At 36.1% G+C, this 21995-nt stretch overlaps 1 protein-coding gene across 1 annotated transcript in view; it reads right to left on the reverse strand.

Annotated features, from left to right (window-relative positions):
- TMPRSS15 (transmembrane serine protease 15) overlaps positions 1–21995 on the reverse strand; it is a 121964-nt gene that overhangs the window by 20431 nt on the left and 79538 nt on the right. Inside the window, exons 17-19 of the mRNA XM_047873966.1 lie at positions 17262–17372; positions 15606–15738; positions 3995–4090 (exon numbers count right to left, since the gene is read on the reverse strand). Of these exons, the coding sequence (XP_047729922.1) occupies positions 3995–4090; positions 15606–15738; positions 17262–17372 (340 nt within the window). The remainder of the gene's footprint in view (positions 1–3994; positions 4091–15605; positions 15739–17261; positions 17373–21995) is intronic.

A 21995-nucleotide genomic window follows, 5' to 3' on the forward strand; every position in this document is an offset into this window, starting at 1 on the left:
TAACTCTCTACATTTTGTGATTTTGGATAAGTTGTTTAGTGTCCCTGCGATTCAGTTTTGTCATCCATAAAATGGGAGCAATAGTAGTTACTTTGTTGGAGTTTTGTGAGAAGTTAAATAAACTGGAGTTATTGTGCCATACACACAATGAACATTCAATAAATGATAGTTATTGTTACTTTGCTTGAACCAACCTTGGATATCATCATTCTATAATACAGAACATGTCTCGGTATTGCTAATCAGGCAACTATAAATGCCTCGCATTGTGTGTGAGGCTGTGTACCTCATTCAGAAAATTCACTGATTGATGAATCACAGGCCCTGCTTTCAAGGGAGATAAACATATAAACAGCAAAATATAAGACGAAGTATAGGCATAAATAATTTAAAAACTCACTACTTGTTTAAATACTTGGATACCAACTTTTTTCAAAGCCAAGAATTCTATGTTAAACAAAAATTTAAACAAAGGAAGAGTTAAAAAATGTGTTATACTTATTGACCACTAGAGATCAGTATAATACAAGGAATTAAAGTACTTTCCCACACTGTTTCCTGATTCTGCCAGGGCAGATACTGGTCACATTGAAACAAGCACATACACACATATATAACTTTAATAATTTCTATTTATATATTTAGCTACATATGTTGTGCATATTACTTAGGTGTTTGAAATTTCAGGTAAAAACAAAACAAAAACACAAAGCAAGACCCAAGATTTGTATGCGATCACAAGTACAATCAAAGCAATTCAGTGTTTCTGGAACATACATGATAAGGCTTATTTGAAACCACGTGCATTCATACTGTCCAATTGACATATCACTTAGAATAGAAGGTAACTTCAATTGAAATAAAAGAAAATATGCTTATATTTTATTAATAAGCAATGTGGATGTGATGTGGGAAACCAAGGCAGAAGGAAATGGTAGATCAAATAAATTTCCTTATAACCTGCAGCCTATTGACAAATGCTTCAGGCAGGGGAGGACAACATTTCTCCAGGAACTCCCTAATGTCTTAATGTTAATGCTTTGCTAGAGACTGACAACAGCTAGGCCTCCATATAAAAGTCCTTTTGGAAACTCCTCATTGCCTTTACTTCCCCCAGCTCCCAAGTATATAATCAGTCACCCTTCACAATCCTGGGGAAGCTCTTCCTGCCCATGGGTCCTGTCCCCATCCTTTTATAAAATTACTGTTTTGCCCCAAAGAAGGTCTTAAGAATTTTTTCTTGGTCGTGGGCTCCGAACCACCCCCCCCCCCCAAATCCACAACCACATCACATGCATGTATATCCATCTAAATATGGGTATATCAATATATAGTCATAATGAACTCCCCTTCTATTATATACTCATCGTTGGGAGAAAAGCAGTTTCTAGAATGCTTTCCAACATACTTTCAAGTTCATCCAAACTCTTTCTCTATCTATAGTACTCATCAGTGAAAATCCATATTCAAAATGGTTCAGCATTCTTAGATATTAAAAATGCTTAATACTCTGTGGTATGGACAAAACTGATGAAATTCTTTTTAGCAAGCATAGAAAAGCTTAAATAAACTTTTAAAATAAAAAGTAACTATTAAATTAACCAGAAAATGGACCTGAACTTTGCCCCTCATTCTCCATGCATTTCAGCCAGTCAAACTTTTCATGCATAAACACACACATGCAGTTTCTCAGTGTAGAGGAATAAATGCCTTAGTCTCTGGTCAGAATGAGCAGTGACTCCACACTTTGCCCAGGTATATTTAGAGAGATTGGAGGGAAAGAGAATTATTGTCCCGGCCTTTGGTCCTGGAATCAGAGCTAGGTCAGCCCTCTGGACAGAAAGAAAGACAAGGGCAAGATCCTATGTCTTTCTCTCAGCCCCATTAGTTGAGGGGCTATTGCGATATAAATGGATGGGCTTATATCTATTGTATTGACAAAATAAATGTTTCTCTCCCATATATGCCCATCAACATGGTCTTTTTTCTCGTTGATTGGCTATGCTTTCTCTTTCTTTCTCCTTTCTAGAACTGCTATTTATTTTTTTCTTTTTAGTTTTTTTTTCTTTTTTTTATTATTTGAGAGAGAGAGAGGGAGAGAGAGAGAAAGAGAAAGAGAGAGAACAGGGAAGGGGCAGAGAGAGGAAGACAGAGGATCTAAAGCTGGCTCTGCTCTGTCAGCACAGAGCCCAACCTGGGACTTGAACCCACAAACCCAAAATCATGACCTGAGCCAAACTCAGAGGCTCAACAAACTGAGGCACCCACGCGCCTCTTCCAGAATTGTTATTTAAAGTGAGCTGTTGCCTTTGGCAATTTAGAAGATTGCAAGGTAGAGTGGAAAATAGAGGAACATGGGGTTGCCTATGGATTTGTGAGCACGTCCAGGTCGTGCTTTAGTTTCCTAGGCCTTAGAGTAGAGTAATACTAAGCATATATATGATAACATAAGCATACATACAATAACATAGCATATGTACAATAACATAGCACGCATACAATAACATAAACATACACACAATAGGGACATCAATGATACTGTCATTTTGTTGATAAGCATGGAATAACAGACTTCTGCTCTGAAACATGCACATAATTGAGATGAATTTTTAAAAATATTTTTTCCTTTGTTCTTTTTCTTATCCTTAAAGTCTATAAGATATAAACAAAAGAAATTTTCGGTGTACAAATTGCTTTTGATCTACAATGCTAATGTAAATTTAAACATGCTTATAGAAGGAAATCTAGAAATCTGCTTTCTCATTTGAAAATGCTTTGCTTCACCCCTTATGAGACTAATAATATCAGTCAAGGCCCAGCAAACATTCATATAAAACATTCAATTGCAAAGTCCTTGGTACTGAAAATACTCCTTTATCAATTTGCTTTACTGGTTGAGCTCACAGATATAACATTTCATGAATAGCTGAATAATTACATAATTTCATTTTTTACCATTAAGTATGTTATACAAAAAAACTGCTAGCTAATGTACCAGCAATGACATCTTAAATCTTTGTCTGTAGTTATGGCTTCTTGAAGTTACTCTCTTCCTACCTGCAGCTGGTCTTTCATGGAACTTTAAAATTCAAAAGCCAATCTCAACCAAAAAAAATATCATGAATGCCCAAACAGGAGAAATGACATAATTTAAGATAAAATAGATGTTTGAATACAGGAAGGAGGTTGCTTTTTAAACAGTAGTAAAAATTATAAAAATGAACCTAATTTAAAACTTTTTTTAATCTTTATTTATTTTTGAGAGAGAAAGAGAGAGACAGAGAAAGAGAGAGAGAGAATGAGCAGGGAAGGGGCAGAGAGAGACAGACAGACAGACAGACAGAATCCAAGTGGGATTCAGGCTCCAAGCTGAGAGCATAGAGCCTGACAGGGGGCTCAAACCCACAGACTGCGAGATCATGACCTGAGCCGAAGTCGGATGCTTAAGCTACTGAGCCATCCAGGAGCCCCAAAATAACCTAATTTTAAAGAGCATAAGAGAATATGCAGGCACAACTAGAAGTCCAGACTCCTTCCCTCAATATTCATGTTCTATTTGCTAAATACTATGACTTTCGCCCCTCTCTTCTCTTTTCTTGATAACTAATTTGTGTCACACTTTTTAGTCTGACTAACATTGGACCAATTTATCCCAACTCTCAGAATTTTTTTCTTTGGGATTTACTTCTTAATGAATTTGAAGGTAAGGATAGAAAGGGTATAGAAGTAAACTTATTGAATCTCTATCTATGTGCTGCACAATTTTATATGCAATATCTCATTTGACTGCCTTACCATATACATGAGGGTTAGATAATGTTATCAAGTAGGATCAGTTAGGTAGTATTTGAGATTACCTGAATAATAAAAAAATTAAATAACTTTTAAGATTATATGGCTAGTATGTGGTGGCATTAAAATCTGATTAGTTTTAAAATCTATCTTCTTTCCAGTCCATGTACAAATTAGTCCAAGAACAGATTTTGGGACCCACCTTGGTGTTAGTATTAAGCTGCCATTAGGGGCTGTGTTTAATTTTACAAATGGTCCACTTCCAGTAGAGAAGATTGGCATCGATGAGTTTCCACTCCTAGGGAAAAACACATAGAGACAAAACAAAAACACAAAGAACCAAAACCTTAATTTATAGTTATTTATTGCTGTGGACATTGAAAGAAATGATGGGATTCCATACAAAAAAAAGATGAACATTTTAATATAACCCTTCAAAAGTTTTGCTGTCTAAAAGATGGTACAGATCAGAATCATCCATAATAACATAAAACGTAATTTAAGTTTTTGTGTAATCCCTCTAGTTCTTGTTTTCATGCTCATATATTATTTAACAAAGTTAAAATTCAGTGCATGCATCACTTGAGTATCTGATTTTTTCATTTGACTCTTCTATGTTCAATAAATTCCATAATGATCAATTTTAATAACAACCTCATAGAATTGCTGCACCATAATTTATTAAACTTTTTTCCTGTTGAGTGTAATCCATCTTTTAAAAAATGCATGTTGCCTGAGAACAACCTAGAAAAAGAATGTCTTCAGTGTTTACTTTTCCAAATGTTGCTTTGTTCTCGGTATCTCATTCAATTTAAAGTCTAACAAGCCCTAATTTAAAGCCAGAAGCTACGTGACTGCTCTAAAAAGGGAGTCTGTAGCCTGGCCCTCTAACTCTAAACTCATGGGCCAGCATGAGATGGAGAAAGAGACATTCTGCATGTAAAAAAAGACATTACATTTCTAGTCTTTCTTATCCCTGAAAACATGTTATATCCACGCTCTCCACTGTGAAACTTAACTGAAGATTTCTCTCAATCATCCTGACCCTCTTCCGTAGGTTTAGCTGGAAACATTTAGCTTATTACTTCCTAATCTTTTTTTCCTGCCTTTTATTTATTCCAGATTTTAATCCTCGTATAAAAATATGCATTTTGATTGGAAACATCCTGATTCCTGCTAACTTCTGCCGGTTGGCAAGGAGAGGATGCAGTTCTTATCTTTTGGAATAACATGAAGTTTCCACCAACTGCATCTTCAAAAGAAGGTCCAATGTCTTGCCTAGACAGTCCCCAACACTGGCCCTTTTCTGTCTGTGTGTAGGGAATTTCCAAGGGAACACCCATGACTGTTGTGATCAATAAGAAGAAAAGAGGTTGAGAGTGTTTCCTGTCTCTTTCAGATGGGACAGCATCTTAAAAAAAACTGAAAGTGTTTGTTTCGTACCTTTCATCCACTGAACAGAGAACTGGAACAATGGAGCCTGTATTTAATGTCCCAGAATTCAGCATGTTGCACTTTAACTTTATAAACAGATAAAAGTAACTCTAGCACACAAATCAATGACTATTCATTTAATAATACCCGAAATGAATTTGCCAAAGGGAGAATAAGTGCTGTTACTGTTATTGTTAAAGATTAAGATATTCCCTCTAGAGAAAAAGAAGCATCATCTTATTTAAGTATTTATGTAAAATGTATTTGTTATAGTTCAGAAAAACCGAATAGGCATAACGACTTCACAACAGGCAGGGGTGTAGAGGTCAGAAATGCTCTGCTCAGGAAGGACAATAATGCAGAAACATTATATTTAAGGACTCCCATATTTAGGGAAGACAGAGTGTGCATCAAAACAGATCTTAGAGGACTTTGAATTTACCATTGTTGCAGCTTTTGGTAGAATTCATCACACCAGTCTTGGCTTTTCAGACTATCAAGGAATACCTATCCAATTTGAAGAGGCTCTCATTGAGTTGACTTTGCTTGAGGCTTCAGAAACATCCTTAGTATTGGTTGATTGTGCTCATCTTTGCTGCAAGGGTGGGTCTTAGTTACTATCTGTTCTCTCTTTTAGACTCTCTCTTTTATTGTTTTTGGTCATATTGCCAGTGTCCTTATTCTGCTGAATTCCTACATGTGTTGGACATTCTTCTAGGTAGTTTTATATGTTCCTGACTCTCCATGACCAAGGATTTCCAAAGTATGTTCTCCAGGCAAGCAGCAGAGAATATATTAGAAATGCAAATTGCCTAGCTCCACTCCAGACCTACCGACACAGAAACTCTGGAAGTAGGGTCCAGCCATCTATGTGTTAACATACCCTTCAGGTGATTTTGACACTTGGAAGTCAGGGACCCCCTGTCAAAGCCAAATATAATATCTAATTTTATTTGTTCAGGGGGTCTGCTTTTTAGCTTCTGAAATGATTTCTCGTTATTTGATAGGCAATTCATTTTAAGGCACTGATAAAGTTAATTTGTATTTCAGGACCCACAAAATGGAGCCCACTGCAGTGGCCCACTCCACTTCACAAATCTCAACCTGTCAGCCCACACTGAGGAATGGCCTCATTGTCAAGAAACCCTAATATGCACCAATCACAATCTTCCAACTCAGCTTCTGCTGGCTTACTTTACCCTAAAATAAGACCTGCTAGGGTTAACAGGAAATCCTGATCTCCTAGCCAGTCATGCCCCGTTGCCTCTTCTAACAGTCCATAAAACTCTCTCTTCTCCAGATCACTCAGGAAGTCTGCTCTACTGCTTGTGAGACACTGCACTCCCGCAATCAGTGGATCGTTTTCCCTTCAATAAAGGACATCAAACTCAATACTAAATTGTTTTAGTTTTGCCATTTGACCATATTCATAACTATGTGGGGGAACATCCTCAAGGGTAATTCATTAAAAATACATCTCAGAGACGTGGGTTTAGCACTTTTCCATTTTTTCTACCTGTTTTTCTTCCATCCCTTAACTATCTCTCTCTCTCTTTTTTTAATTAAGTAAGCTGTACAAGCCACTCACGACCCTGAGAGCAAGAGTTGCATGTAATCTTAACGACCCAGTTAGCCAGGTGCCCTGACTAGCTCTTTTAATACAGACCCCGAGAAGGTGCATTAGTATCTCTGGAACTTCAAAACAAAATTTGGACATAATTTTTTTCTTTTTTTTTCCTTTTTTTAAAATTCGGACATAATTAAAGTGAAAAAGTATTGAGGTGTTATTTATAAATCAGTTTTTTTTTAAATCTAGTGTCTATTTATTACACATTTACAACTGGCATTAAACTGTGATGGGATTGGCAGGTAAATTTTTAAGCCTATTCTAGGAGAAAAAAAGACTAGAGGCAAAGCTTTAAAGAATATCTAGTGAATGCCAATTCTTCTACTCTTGGAGTCTCAAATGCAGTCCCACAGTGATGTTTTCACTATCTGGCAGAGGAAAAAATAAAGATTATGCGTGCATATTGAAAATAAAAAAACAAACACACAGTTTATATTCTGAGATCGTCTTCTCTATATTTTCACTCTCAAAGTTACTAGAGGAAACAGACTGCAATTAATACTACAGACATATTGTTTGGAATACAGAATATAGAATAGAATATATTAAATGCTATATATAGTATATATAGATATATAGTATATAAATGCTATATATAGTAAATGTAGTCTATATAGTATATAGAATATATTACAAGCTATAATATAAAATAATTAAAATGCTCTTTTGGAAAAAAAATTATAAAGTATTCACATAATTAATTTTTTGTCCCTCATACTGATGTCAGCAGCCTGGAAGTGCTATATAGAGGCTATCCGTTCATACAACTTTCCAGGTGTCATTGCTGGATGTTAGAATTCGGAATTTAATTTGAGAGTGACTACTTGTGTTTCAAATCCTGCCAAATTCAACTCAACCTTTTCCGGACTGAACACAATTTATTCCAGCTTGTATTCACAGTACACAGAAGATAAACCGTAGAGAAGGTTTACAACAAACCATTTATAATTTTAAGAAATGATGGAGATAATAAAAATATATTAATAATGTTCTTGGCAAAATAACAGGCTAGCAAGCTTTTATTATCACATTTATTTTCGAAAAGCAAAATCTCATAACAACGAAAAATTGAATTGTTGAGAGAGAATAAATTATATTAAGTTCTGCAGTTAAAGCATGTCACTGAGTCTCTCCCTGCCTCAGTTTCCTTTTCTTGCAACAAAACTAGCTTTTAATTTTTAGAGAGGAACTCTGGCAAGATTATGACTGGGGTTTGCATTTTTTAAATCCTGAACATTTTAGCTCTGCAGATTTAGATAACTCTACCCACACATTTGCACAGCTGTCTGAAATCTGTACAAATTTGGTATCACATAGAAACATGCCCATATAGCATTACCTTGTTGACATGCTAATGCCTCCTGACTACCTATTTCTAAACCTTTATTACCATTTTTGTAGGTTATGCATCCTGAAAGGGCTCCCTTGGCTTCAGGAAAACCTTATTCTATGTGAGAAAAGAAGCATACAAATGCAACCCACCATCATTATTTTTAAGGTCATATATGGAGTATAAAAATATACTCGGAGATGAATTCTAGGGAGAAAAGGAAGGATATCCTGGGGCGTCTCGTACAGTATTAAATCTTCTGTGTCTCTTCTCAGGCCTGCTTGGGTTTCCTCTCTTTTGTCTTGCTCCTCAGACTGTATTTGCTGTGATAAGAATTCCTCCCTGAAGCAGAAGCTTAGGTAGGGATGTTTGAAGCTTTTGGACACACTAAAGCTAGAAAGAATAATAACAAATGTTGCAAATACTGCAGGCAGGCGCTGTAGCTCATTTCACACCCCAAAAGGTTTAAGTAATGAATGGAGCCAGGTGGGATTAGTTTGAACAGGGTTTTAGAGAAGGATGGACCTTCTTTTTTTCAGATTGGAGGGAAAGAAGGGGATTGATTTGGCAGGGCAGAAGGTGAGGAGAGCACTTTAATAGGCAGGGGAAAGGCGAATGAAAGGAGTTTGAGGCAAAGGATGGCAAAGCATCCTACTAGAAAAGTCAGGACATACAGGCGGTTAGGTAAATAGCCTGGCTGAACTGGACACACTTCAACTACAATTGCTTATTTCTTATCACTTTATAGTAACACATGTAGGCACTTCCCTAGAACTATGGTAGCTCTTAGCAAACAGGTAACCTGAATTATTTTTAGATTTTCTGACCTCAACTCCTAACATTTTGTGGTATGCAGAAGGAAAAAAAAATGCCACTAGGAAAAATTATCTTCACCTAATCAATTTCCTCCTCTGTGCAAGCTGCTGTATTAAGAACAAGAGAGAAATTGATGGGTCAGCCTGGTAGCTGTTCTACATTATCCTACGAATGTAATGGTATTAGAAAGGAAACAAGGTCCCGGCATTTTGTACATCAAATGCGGCTGAGAGAAATAATACTTAGAGGAGATTGTCAGAGACAGGATCCTCATGGTTAACATCTTGGAGAATGTGGTCTTACCCCTTTGTAGTAAATCCTTGACTCATTCCTAACTTTATTTTCCTAGGTGCCGTTGGAGTTTGTTTATTTTTCAGGAAGAAGAGTATGACATTCACCTCTACATTTACTATGAAGTTTTCTCTGTGCACATATTTTTTCAAAGCATTACTACCTTATAAGGACATGCATGCAAACTTTCCTTTAGAATTTAATGTCAGGAGAAATGTGTCTTCTCTATGGAACTGGTAGTATTTATCTTATCTCATAATTAAAGTGATGCCCTTATTGATGTTTTCCTTTTTTTTTTTATAGATTTATTGATGTTTTTTATAGATTTATTGATGTTTTCCTTTTTTTTTTATAGATTTGCCTCCTTATTTCTTCAGACCTTATTTTCATTTACTATTCTATTAATGTTACCATACATACTCTGTTACAAATCACCTCAGATTGTTTTGAAAAGGTAAGGGTATAAAGAAAAAAAGAGAATGGAAGGCAATAAAGGAGAAAAGAAGGAAGGGAATAGGAAAGTGAGAAAGGAAGCAAAAAATAAGGAAGAATGAAAATAAGGACAGGAGGGAGAAGGAAAAAATATTTCTATTTTTTAAATTTTTTAAATGTTTATTTATTTTTGAGAGAGAGAGAGAGAATGAGCGAGGGAGGGGCAGAGAGAGAGGGAGACACAGATCTGAAGCAGACTCCAGGCTCTGAGCTGTCAGCACATAGCCTGACGTGGGGCTCAAACCCACGAACTATATCATGACCTGACCCGAAGTTGGATGCTTAACTGACTGAGTCACCCAAGTGTCCATCTCATCCATTTTTTAAGTTTATTTATTTATTTTTGAGAGAGAGAGAGACAGAGAGACAGAGAGGGCAAGTGGGGGAGGGGCAGAGAGAGAGGGAGAGAATCCTGCTCTGTTGTCCGTGATAAGAAGTTTGTAGGTAGGAAGGAAATAATTACATACTAACTTTTACTAATCTTTAACTGAAGTTTAGTATTTCCTTCTTATATAAATGTAAGTGACTAATTGCAACACTGATAGCAACACCTATAATTTTGTCACCAAAACGAACATTGCAGTTGCTGCATACACCTAAAAATATCATTTATGCTAATTTTTTATCTTACAGTAATCATTAGAACCACCAACATATCTTATTGAATACTCTATAAAGAAATACATATTACCATATCACATTTATAACATTTTGGTAATTATTTTTCAAGGTGGTTAGTTTCCTTTCTAGTCATGTGTATTTTATTTTATTGCACTTAAATATATGAATCTAAGAAGAGGTTGGTAAGTTTCAGCAGACCACCCAAAGTGTTCATGACACACAAAAGAAGGTTATGAAAGCCTTCCCTAGAGTGCGGTTCTCAAACTTGGCATCAGAATCACCTGAAGGCCTCGTTCAAACACAGACTGCCGACACTACTCTGGACTTGCCTCTGGGTAGGACTCAGGTGGGGCTCCAGAATTTGCATTTCCGCGCTTGCATCCCGGGCTTTGCAGATGCTGCTAGTTTGATCTTAAAAACACACACGTGAAAGCCATGGACCTAAACCCTCCTGATTCCAAACATCTGGGAAAAAGACCAGGTGATTCCAACGTATAGCCAGGTTTGAGAGCTGCTGAGCCAGCCCTTGGATTACAAGTCACTGGTATGCTTGCTTTCAGTCCCTCGCCCATAGCAGACAGAATTTCCTAACCACTGTGCTTTTCATAACCTAGTAATATGAATCTTGGAAAGTTATAAATTTACTATGCATTGCTATAATTATTTTCTCTTTACCTATTTTTAGTTAATTCATTTCTAGTTTGAAATAGGAAGAACAGGGGCACCTTGGTGGCTCAGTCGGTTGAGCGTCCGACTTCAGCCAGGTCATGATCTCATGGTTCATGAGTTCGAGCCCCGCGTCGGGCTCTGTGCTGACAGCCTGGAGTCTGTTTCAGATTCTGGGTCTCCCTGTCTCTCTCCCCATTCCCCACTCACATCTGTCTCTCTGTCTCTCTCTGTCTCTCTCTGTCTCTCAAAAAAAGAATAAACATTAAAAAAAAACAAAATAGGAAGAATATGAGAGTTACAGTTTGTATATTAGGCAAATGATGAACTTTTTAGGTTGGTCAATTAAACTAAGTAAAATAATTTTTTTTCCCACCATCTTTCCCATAACCTGCCCTCCCCCTACCATCCCACCTAGGAAAATAGAAAATAATACCTTTGGTGTTGAATTTGCAAATTAAAAACAACAGAAAATAGTATTTAATTATTTCTGTATAAAGTTAGCAAATAAAAAGGAAATAATTTGAAGTAGAAAGTAGTAGTTACATTTTTTCTACTGATTCCCATATCTTATCTTTGTTGTTGTTTTATGTTAAGCCTTTTTCCACGTAGTTGAAAATTTGAGGACAATGACTGGAAATATGGGCAAGAACAGGAATATTTTTTGCCTACCAATTTTTAAAACTAATATGAAACACTGGCTCTATATTTTCTATGTTTCAGTTTTCTAAGACCCAGTGTTAAATTGTGGATACGAATTTGTGGTGGTACTTACACAGGATATTAAATCATTATGCTCTGTTTATTTGGAAGGCTTATTAAAACAATATTCCCTCCCCATCCCACCCCCAACATTTTCAAAACCCCTCTGAAATGGAAGACCTTGCAATAATTCCATTTCTTATTTTGGATTTGAGAATGAGAGGCTCAACATGAGGTTTCTGACATTTGAATTGAGGGCATCTTGCACAGGACTATTGTGGGATTTAAAAATTACCAGCAGCTCCTCACAAGCAGGCTAAGAGGGGTATGTATAACCACCTCTATTTTAAGACATTAGCCTTTCCTAAATTCTGCAAAGCTGCACAGACCTGATGACTTCTAGTTTTTAATGGCTTAGTGGGGCAAGTCAACCACATAGTTCATTTATTGGGTTAGTAACGAGGTAGTGTGCTTTCCTAGGAAATGTTTTAAAAATCAATACTCTAAGTTTCTTTAACATTTATTCTTTCATCAGTGTAAAATGTTTTCTTTCATACTTTGATCAGAGACATGAAAGTGTTATTTAAAGTACTTTTTTACTTACGCATGCTATAAAGGGCAGGGAATGAAAATGCTTCATTTAAAAGAAGGAAGGCTGATGAAATCCACCTCATATGATTTACTAGAATCTTCGGGGAATTGCATTTTGTACCCTATCTGCATAAATAATCTTGAGAGACCACAGTGCTTTTTTAATAAATTGACTCCTAAATTACTTTCCACTGTACCAAACACATCATTTTAAAGTCACTAAGTTTTCTTTCGGGTACCATGCGCCAGTCTAGACACATTCTCATTAAGGCTATAACTTTCGTTCAATTACTAGGGCACTGTGGAGACTATTTAATAAGTGCAGGCCCAAAGATTAAAGTCTTTGAAGAGATTACCTGACTCATTTCTGAAGAAAGCAAGTGCCTGACCTTCATCAAAAATATTGTATCTAAGGCAATGGGATGTACTATTTGCTTTATACACACTAAAAAGTCTAGTTCTTTGTCCCTGTCTCCTGCTGGAAGGGCTGTGATTCATAGGAAATGAGGTCAGTGAACTAGACAGTAAAATCTGGCTGGGAGAAAAACATGTAAATAGATAGTATACAGTTGTGTGGAATTGGCTGTCATCCACTCAGCTCAAGCCATTTTCTAGAAAGCCTCCCTTGACATTCCCAAATTGAGTGGTTCTCTAATAGCATATTGCATTTATCACGTTATATTGTCATTATCTACTTACGTGTCGATCCCCAACATATCTGAAGTAAAAACCATGTTTTACTCATCCATGGAACAGACACAACATTGTTGCTAATGCTTCAATTTCTGATCCAGGAGTAATTAAAATAATACATTTATATTAACAACTGTTAAAAAGTAATAAGATATATGTTCCCTTTCCAACACATTCTCTCGTGCAATTGCAGGAATCAGTATTGTGCTATCCCTCAACATATTTCACTTAATTTTTAAAAACTTCTGTCAAAGAGGATGTTGATCCTTTGGTCTTTGTAAATGATTCATCTTGAACCCATATATCTCCCCGGAAACTATTTTAGTTAAGATTCACAACCAGAATGAAAACACACTCCTGTGTCTATAACCATATAATGATGCTTGGCTAGATGGTGAATTGGAACACAAGCTCCTGTGTGTTGAGAGCTCCATCATCTAGATCATTTGGATTTGTCATTTGTGGAAATAAGGTCAAGTTACCAATCTCCTTAGCTTAATCTTTACTAAATTCCTGAGTCTATAAAAGTGTTCCTAAGAATTACTGACAACTTCAGTAGTGACAGAAAACAACTTCTTCGGGCCTCACCTGTATGAACTCACTGTTGAACTAAAATCGGAATTAAAGTAGGAATCTGGAATCAATGCCACTTACCCAGTGCTTTACTTGAAGTGGGAATAAATCAACAACTGTCAGTTTCAGTGTTCTGTTGAGTCTTCATCAAAAAACATTATTCCCTCTACAGCCTACCCTCCTCCAAGACCCCCTATATCTCAAAGCCTCCCATTTTGAAAAAGTTTTTGTTAGAATACAGGCTATGATGTATTATAAAAACGATAATATATATAAAGTACAGGAAGCTTCTGATTAATGCACATAAATCAAATTGATGATTATTTACATAATGGGCGACAAATCACATCCTCCCTTTGCTTGTTATAGGAATTGTCTTCCTGATGAGGCTGACATCACTTGAATGAGGCTTGAAACTGGGGAGTTCACAATCTTAATGACAGCATTTTAGGAGGTAAAGGGAGTTGAAAACTCTCAATTCAAATGGCAAGAAATTATGGGGTGTATCTGATACCCTGAGTAGGACCTCACACATTTTCCTATGGTAAAATCTCGCTATGTGGTGGTTAGGTGCTAGCCTGGCATTAGTATACAATGTAACTCTCCCAGTCAACTAGAAATGAAACAGCTCTTACAGATTACACCAAGACCTAATCACTCATTAATGTTATTCTTGTGGAAAATATGTCTTGGGCTAAAAAAATAAACATTTTGAAATAAATTTTGAAAACCTGTGTATCACATGAAGACTATATGATTATTAATCAACTAAGAAGGAGTCCCCTTATAAAGAAAGCACTCAATTACTTTTGATTTTGAGGAGCAAGGAATAGCTGGGATAATTGCCAAATGCTGAGGGTATGTGTGGATGTGGACTTAAATTATTTTTAATTTTATACAAAATTCCCCAGTTCAGGACAGAATAAAATGATAATCAGTTATAGTTGGGCAACTTTGGGCATTTAGATAGGTAGGTATTTCTATATTTATATGCACACATATATTTATATATAATGAATAATTTATTACTTCAAATGTTTATTTAGTACCTATATTTGGAGACAATGATAAGTTTGGGTGTTAGCAATGAAGTAATGGATAAAATAGGCATACTTCCTACATTTAGACTTTATAGTTCAATATGATAAAACAAAGTGGTAAATATAGTGCTACCAATGACCAAATAACCATGTGTAATCTAAAATGGTTAAATCTCCCAAATTGTGATTTGGTAAATCACAAATACCAGTGGATCACAATGCTGAATTATAGTCGACTATACAACTAAAAAGAAGCAAATTATTGCTACTGTTCCTTTCTATTTTAAACCTCATTACATTTGAGATTACAGGAAGGTAAAAAATGAAATTGTATATTTGATGCAACATGTTATGACAAACTGAAAGTATAATAAATTTTAGTTGAGTCATTGATATGGAATTATCATTTGCACTACAATTCTTGAAAAAGTCTTGAAATTTTGCATGTCTTTTCTCACAATAATTATACTGTTACAGATTTTCCAAAGGAACTATTGTAGAAATAGTTATAGCTATTTGCTATAGAAAGATATAGCAAAAACATGTTCTCTAGGGACCTTTGTGATTAGTTATATATATTATGATATAGCATAAAATAGAATATTTTATTTTCTTAAAAATTATAGTCTATACAAATTTAATGACATGAGAAATGCTCATGTGTAAGTATGCTACAAAACAGAATAGTATAATATTTTGTATGATTTTATAATACAGTATTTCTATATACTTATATTTATATCATATTTATAAAAAGGATGTTAAGTGGTTATTTTTGAGGATAGCATTAATCAAGATTTTTATTTTCTTCTTTTTGCTAACATGTATTTTCTAAATTCATAACTTCCATAAATTTTAAATGTCTTAATAAACCCAGTTTCATACCAATAAGAAAGTTCGAGACTTGCTTAAAACAGAGCTGTGTAGAATTACTTACCCTAATCCCAGCAACTGACAGACATCATTTGAAATCTGTGTGGTCCAATTGTCAGCACAAGCTTCATGCCATGTGCTCAGGATTCTGAACTGCACCAAACCATTGTTGTTCCTGGTGCCATTGAAAAGACGCACTAAAGAAATTAGATCACACACAGGGTCATTTTGACCTAAGTTGTTAAAAGTAAACGATGGGTTGTAAACTACATGTGCAATGTTCTTAATGTTTAGAGTTTAAAGATTGTAATTTTTTTAAAGAGTGTGTTAGAGGGTGCCTGGGTGGCTCAGTCCATTGAGCGTCCGATTTAAGCTCAGGTAACGATCTCACAGTTCTAAGCTGGATCCGTGTGTAGGGCTCTCTGCTGTCAGTGCAGGGCTTGCTTCAAATCCTCTGTCCCCCCACTCCCGCTCTGTCCCTCCCCCACTCACGTGCACTCTCTCTCTCTCTCTCTCAAAAATGAATAAACATTTAAAAAAGAGGATGTTAGAGAGCTTAAGTTGAAAAATATAAATTTGATAGACTTTACATTGCTTTTTTCATATAACTACAAAAATGAAAAAGGCAGAGAGATATGAAAGTTTAGTGCATATCAAAATAGAAAATAAATGGAAAATAATATTTATTGTGAGGAGTATGTCTCACAAGCTTGGTCTCTAAAACAAGGAAAATTCAAGTTCATAGGCACTTTTTTTCCTACTTATTTCTCTAGAGGCTATTTTCTTTGGCCTTGTTCTTATGCTATTTGGTTTCCATCTCTTCCCCACCATCTTACAAGCATTTTGGATATAGTATAGATGCTATTAGTAGCTAGGTAGGGACTGGGCCAAGCTAAGCTAGTTTATCAAACAGGTAAAACTTCAGAAACAATAGTTTTACCCACAACGGGTAAATTTCATGTTATTGTTTACATTTTTCCCCCTATTCTGAGAAAAGCAAGAGCATTGTTAGAATTAGACTTAGGTTGAAAATGCAACTCTAGCCCCTACTATGTATGTGATCTTTGACAACCACTTAACTTCTCCAAACCCGTTTTCTCATGGCTAAAAAGAGCTAATTCTTCTTCTGTTAAGATTGTTTTGCAGCAATCAGATATAGTGCATGGCATGTAATAAGCAGCACTAAGTATCTGCTTAGAAATAAAAGCAAGATATAGTGAAAGTGGCCACAACTCATTATAGAGGTTCGGAAGCAGATGAGACTAAAGACTCAACTAAGCAGGAGGAGAAGTAGATACTGAAGAACCAAGAATGCAAAGGAGAAAGTGTAACATAGTCAGTTATAAGTAAACATGAGGGTGCCTCCATATGCAGGCAAAGGAGTATCATAGTCAATATGGGCGGTGCTAGAGGGCCTGGTGTGGGCCATTGTCTCCCAGTACTACTTTATGTTTCCTACCTGAATATGGGTTGTCCTAGACTTAAAGTTACTAAATGTAGTCAAATTTAAATAAATAAACTAACAATAAACAGGGGTCTGCTTGTTAATTTTTCTCCTAACCAGAGTGGCATCCAAGGTGCGGAAGTCACAAGGGGAATGATGATACACAAAAGGAACAAAACACGTCCTGATAAATACATTTCTGATCTTTCTTTTACATTTGGAGGATCCAAGTGTAGAGGCTAAAGTGATGAGTGTTTTCTTAAAATCAAAACATACCGCAATGTGCTTCATCTGAGCCATCCTTACAGTGTAGATGACCATCACAGAGATTCACCAGTGGAATACATTCTCCATTCTTACACTGAAAATGGTCTTCCTTGCAGGGCTCTATGGGGAAAGAATATTAACATATAGGATAAAAAGGTGACAAATAGATGATCCTGTAATATCCATCCCATTTCTGCCTCTTTACACATCAACCTTTTACTACAGTGCATTGTTGACCTCGATCTAATATCAAGTGAGACTATATACACTTAGTTGCTCAGAACGCCTCCACAATAGTAGTGTCAAAGCCAGAGATGTGGCTTGAGGAAAGGGTGGATAAAACCTTAGACATCTTCTTTATTTTTGTTTTAATTTTTCTTAATACTTCTTTATTTTTGAAAGAGAGAGAGAGAGAGAGAGAGAGACAGACAGACAGACAGAATGTGAGCAGGGGAGGAGCAGTGAGAGAGAGGGAGGCACGGAGTCTGAAGCAGGCTCCAGGCTCTGAGCTGTCAGCACAGAGCCCGACACGGGGCTCGAACTCACAAACTGTGCGATCATGACCTGAGCTGAAGTCAGACACTTAACAAACTGAGCCACCCAGGCACCCCTAGGCATCTTCTTTACAGCAGAGCACAGAGCAGTTCCAAGGGATGGCTGAGAAGTCTAGGATATACCCCTCCCTCATAAACTCCGTTAGTTTCTCTTCAATAAACTCCTCCACCTCATATAAATATTCAAGCCTCAACCTTTGGAATGTTACACAAGCATAGAAGATCTGTTGATTTCGCCCTCCAAATGATACATCCAAACCTACGTGATTTAAAAAATGTGTGGGGTGCCTGGGTGGCTCAGTAGGTTAAGCATCTGACTTCAGGTCAGGTCACAATCTCACGGTCTGTGAGTTTGAGCCCTGCGTCGGGCTCTGGGCTGATGGCTCAGAGCCTGGAGCCTGCTTCCAATTCTGTGTCTCCCTTCTCTCTGCCCCTCGCCCGTTCATGCTCTGTCTCTCTCTGTCTCAAAAATAAATAAACGTTAAAAAAAATTTTGTTTTAAATGTGAAAGTTGCCTTTTGGTGGGACCAAAGTTGGATGAGGCTGGAAACTGAGTTCAATTAAATCATGAGTCAGGTGGGGAAAAGTAGTCACAAAGACATGGAAACTCTGCAATAACAGTCGTTTGAAAGGAACTTAAAGATGGGGCCCCAAACAAGTAAATCAGCATTGGAATTGGGAGAATATAATTGGCATGTGAAGAAATAGAAGGAAAATGAAGAAACTGGACAGGGAAGAAACTGAATGGATCTGCAGGCAGTTGGTGGTTTCCAGGATTTGGGTCATGCAAAAAAAGGCCAACCGGAAATATTGTTTGAAGAAAGTGGTGCTGCTGTTTCCTGGACCTGTTTGTTTGTTTGATCTTACAGGGTTTTGCCCTGGGCGACTCCTCACGTCACAGGGAGAGAGGGGTTTGCTCCCTCAATGTTTTGTAGTTATGGTTTAGGAGGGATAGCTACATGGCAGTACTAGGACCCTGTTGAGGCCACATGGGATTTGACTTCCCTGAGAAGGGAGATATATAGTGGCTGGGTATGGAGAGGCTTAATGTTTCTTCCCCTACAATGTGTATGGATAAGCATAATGGGGAAGCAAAAGCACTTGATAAAATCAAGGAAGAGTTAAACCTGTATTTTGAAAGCTATTATGAATATTAATTATAAATGATTATATTATTTTCAAGGAGCCATAATTCATGTTAAAGTAGGTTCAAAACTGAATTGTACTAATCTCCGTAGAGACTTTTTCAATTTATGATGACCACATGTAATAGTACTTGAAAGGAATCATTCCTGTTGTTTTAGAATCTAGGTTGTAGCCCCAAATCTGAGAGTACTGATAAATATTGTTACACTCTAAATAGAAGTACTAAATATATCCATACTACACTTAACTAAAAAATAGATCAAAATTGGTCTAGCAACTATCAACACCCATCACCTATTTCCAGCTCTATTTTTATATAAAAGAAGATTAAAGTTTTTTTTCTAAAAGAAGACTGTGTAATGTCCTTGAAGAAGAGTGGGAGAAGGGAATATGGTGCCATCCAGCGCACCAGCTGAGGAATGCTCCAAGGCAACCATTCATATTGAGTTGACTTAAAGGGAGAAGGCCATCCTATCACTTTCAACCTGAAATTTTTTCAGCCTAAAGAATCACAAGGGCCAGTGCTTCCATGGGATTAACGCAGGGACTTTCAGATTTTTTTTTCCAACAGATGTGTGTTTCTGCGTGCTTGTGTGTGTGTAACTGAACACAATTATTTTGTTCTATTCTAAATTTTATTCTATTCCATTTTATTCCGTTCCATAATAAGAAATGTTTATTGAAACCAAATAAATCGATTTCATGATCCACTTTTTGAAAACAATCAGACTAAACTGAAGTATAGTGAATGACTTCACAGAAGACTGTGACTTTAGTTTCTTAAGGTTTGTGGGCATATAACTGTATAATTAAAGACCTGTGTTCTCTTCCTATGTAATGAATTCAAAGTCAGAAAGTTAGGCTGGATCATCTCTTGATGGTAATTAGGGGCCAGGAGAGAGAGTGGCAGTGGAAAGAACCTACATTTTCTCCATGCGAGAAAAGTGTGTAAGTTTTTTTTTTTTTTTTAATCAGTGGACCCTGGACAATGTAATGGAGGGACAGCTGCCTTACAGGACAAGCAGGCTCAACACAAAGAAGTGGAGTGATGGAATCTGAGGTGGGTTAGGAGCTCAGCAGGGCTAGAGATTGGCTAGGAAGAGTACCACCCATACCTACAGTGCAGTAGGCCTGGGGAAGGGGGGTGGGAGAGGAATGCTCCAAAGAACTCACAGTTCTGTTCTACAAAAGAGCTAGCTAGCATTTGGCCAGGAGCCACTGTAGGCCAAAAGAAAAATACAGTGATGGTAGATTTTTCTTGCTTGCCTTTCCTCTGACGCTACAGCTATAGGAAAATGGAAGGGAAAGAAAGTGAAAAATGAGTCAAAGGCAATATTTCTACCTCCTCTACCTTAAGTTATTAGGTTAGGTTATTAGTTTACAGAGTTGGGAGGTAAAAGAAACTTTGAACTAGATGATATTAAAGTTTGGATGCTGTATTTGACAGTACATCTTAATATCTAAAAGTGAATCTTAATTAACCAGTTAAGAAAATTTAACACCTAAAATAACTGGAAAAGTGAAGAGATCTGTCTGAAATATCCAGGGGCCAAAAGAGAGATTTGAAATAAAGTAGGTGGAGAAAAAGAAAACGTTTTCTGTTTACACTCTTGTTAAATCCATTCTTTAAATTGAATATACAATTTACTAGCTACAATATCTATATGCTTTGTTTGTTCATCTTTACATGCCCAGGGCTTGATCCAGTGCCTGGCACATCTGATAAAGTGAATTAATTTATGTCAAATGAGTGATATGCCTCAAAGATCAGTATGAACCTCAGTAATAGAGTTGACACAATATAAAGCAATCTTTAAAAGTACAATTTAAAAAATACATTTTTAAATTGGGCAGTTGATCTTCTAATGGTAACTCTATTGAAATGTAAAATAGGAATTGATTCCATGAATTACCAAGATAAAATATACTTGTTTGTTTTTGAATGGTGGCTAAAACATAAGCTCTGGAATCTTATGACCTTGGTTTGATCCGCAGTGTAGCTATTTTCTTTATGTTTATTTTTAACCTTGAGCAAATAAGTTAATCTTTCTGAACCTTAGTTTCTTTGACTGTCCAATGGGAATAAACAATATTATGTCTTAGGTATGTTATGAGATTCAGTTTAAAAAAAAAGAAATTTAGTATACCAATATGAATATATTGAATGCTCAAGGAATAATATTAACAGCAAAAAGAGTAACACTTACAAAGCATCCCTTTCACTAACTTTCAGATAACCATATAAACAACAAGAAATCATACCTACTCTCTTTCTCTGGGTATCTTAAAACAACAATTGGAGCTGTTTGTACTTTGTTTTGAACTTTGAAGAATTCTATACTTTGCAACCCAAATCTAAGTTCCATTAATAAGAAATATTTTAAGGAAGACATGGCTGGTCTAGTTGTTTCTGTAAATCTTTACCCCATGAGAGAAGTACGTTACATTTATCAACCATAATACTATTAAGGATGTTCTTGTAAATGTAATTATCAATTTGTTTCACAAACACGTATTTTTTAACCAGATTAGTGACATGATAAATGGGTGAAGACAATTATATATTCTACAAGCAAGCGTTAATATTTTAACTGACTTTATATTTTATCTCTCTACTATTGATTTTCTTTTACAAAGCAGGAAGGCTTAAAACTATGTATACATGTGTTTGTATTTGTATATCCTATTTTAAATCTATGCTTTGATACATATTATATTTATTTAAAAAGTTGATAGCCTAATTACATATCCCTTATTAAATACCTTAATATAGAAGGGTAGTCAGCATGAGTTATTTTAAAATTATCTCATTACTTTGTTTTCATAGCTTATTAAAATCATTATGTAAAAATTGAGTTCTCAATAGCAATAATTTATTTCACAGATAAGTTTATTGATAATTTTACTCTTTTACTAGGGTAGTCAGGCTACATTCAATTGGAAAAGCACATGTTTGCCAAATGGAAATATAAATTTCTGAATGAAAATATGAGTGAATACATGCATAGAGATCTGAAATTGTAATTTATTTTTGTGCTGTAGC

The sequence above is a fragment of the Prionailurus viverrinus genome, chromosome C2 (genome assembly GCF_022837055.1).
Source record: "Prionailurus viverrinus isolate Anna chromosome C2, UM_Priviv_1.0, whole genome shotgun sequence".
NCBI classification, from domain to species: Eukaryota; Metazoa; Chordata; class Mammalia; order Carnivora; family Felidae; genus Prionailurus; species Prionailurus viverrinus.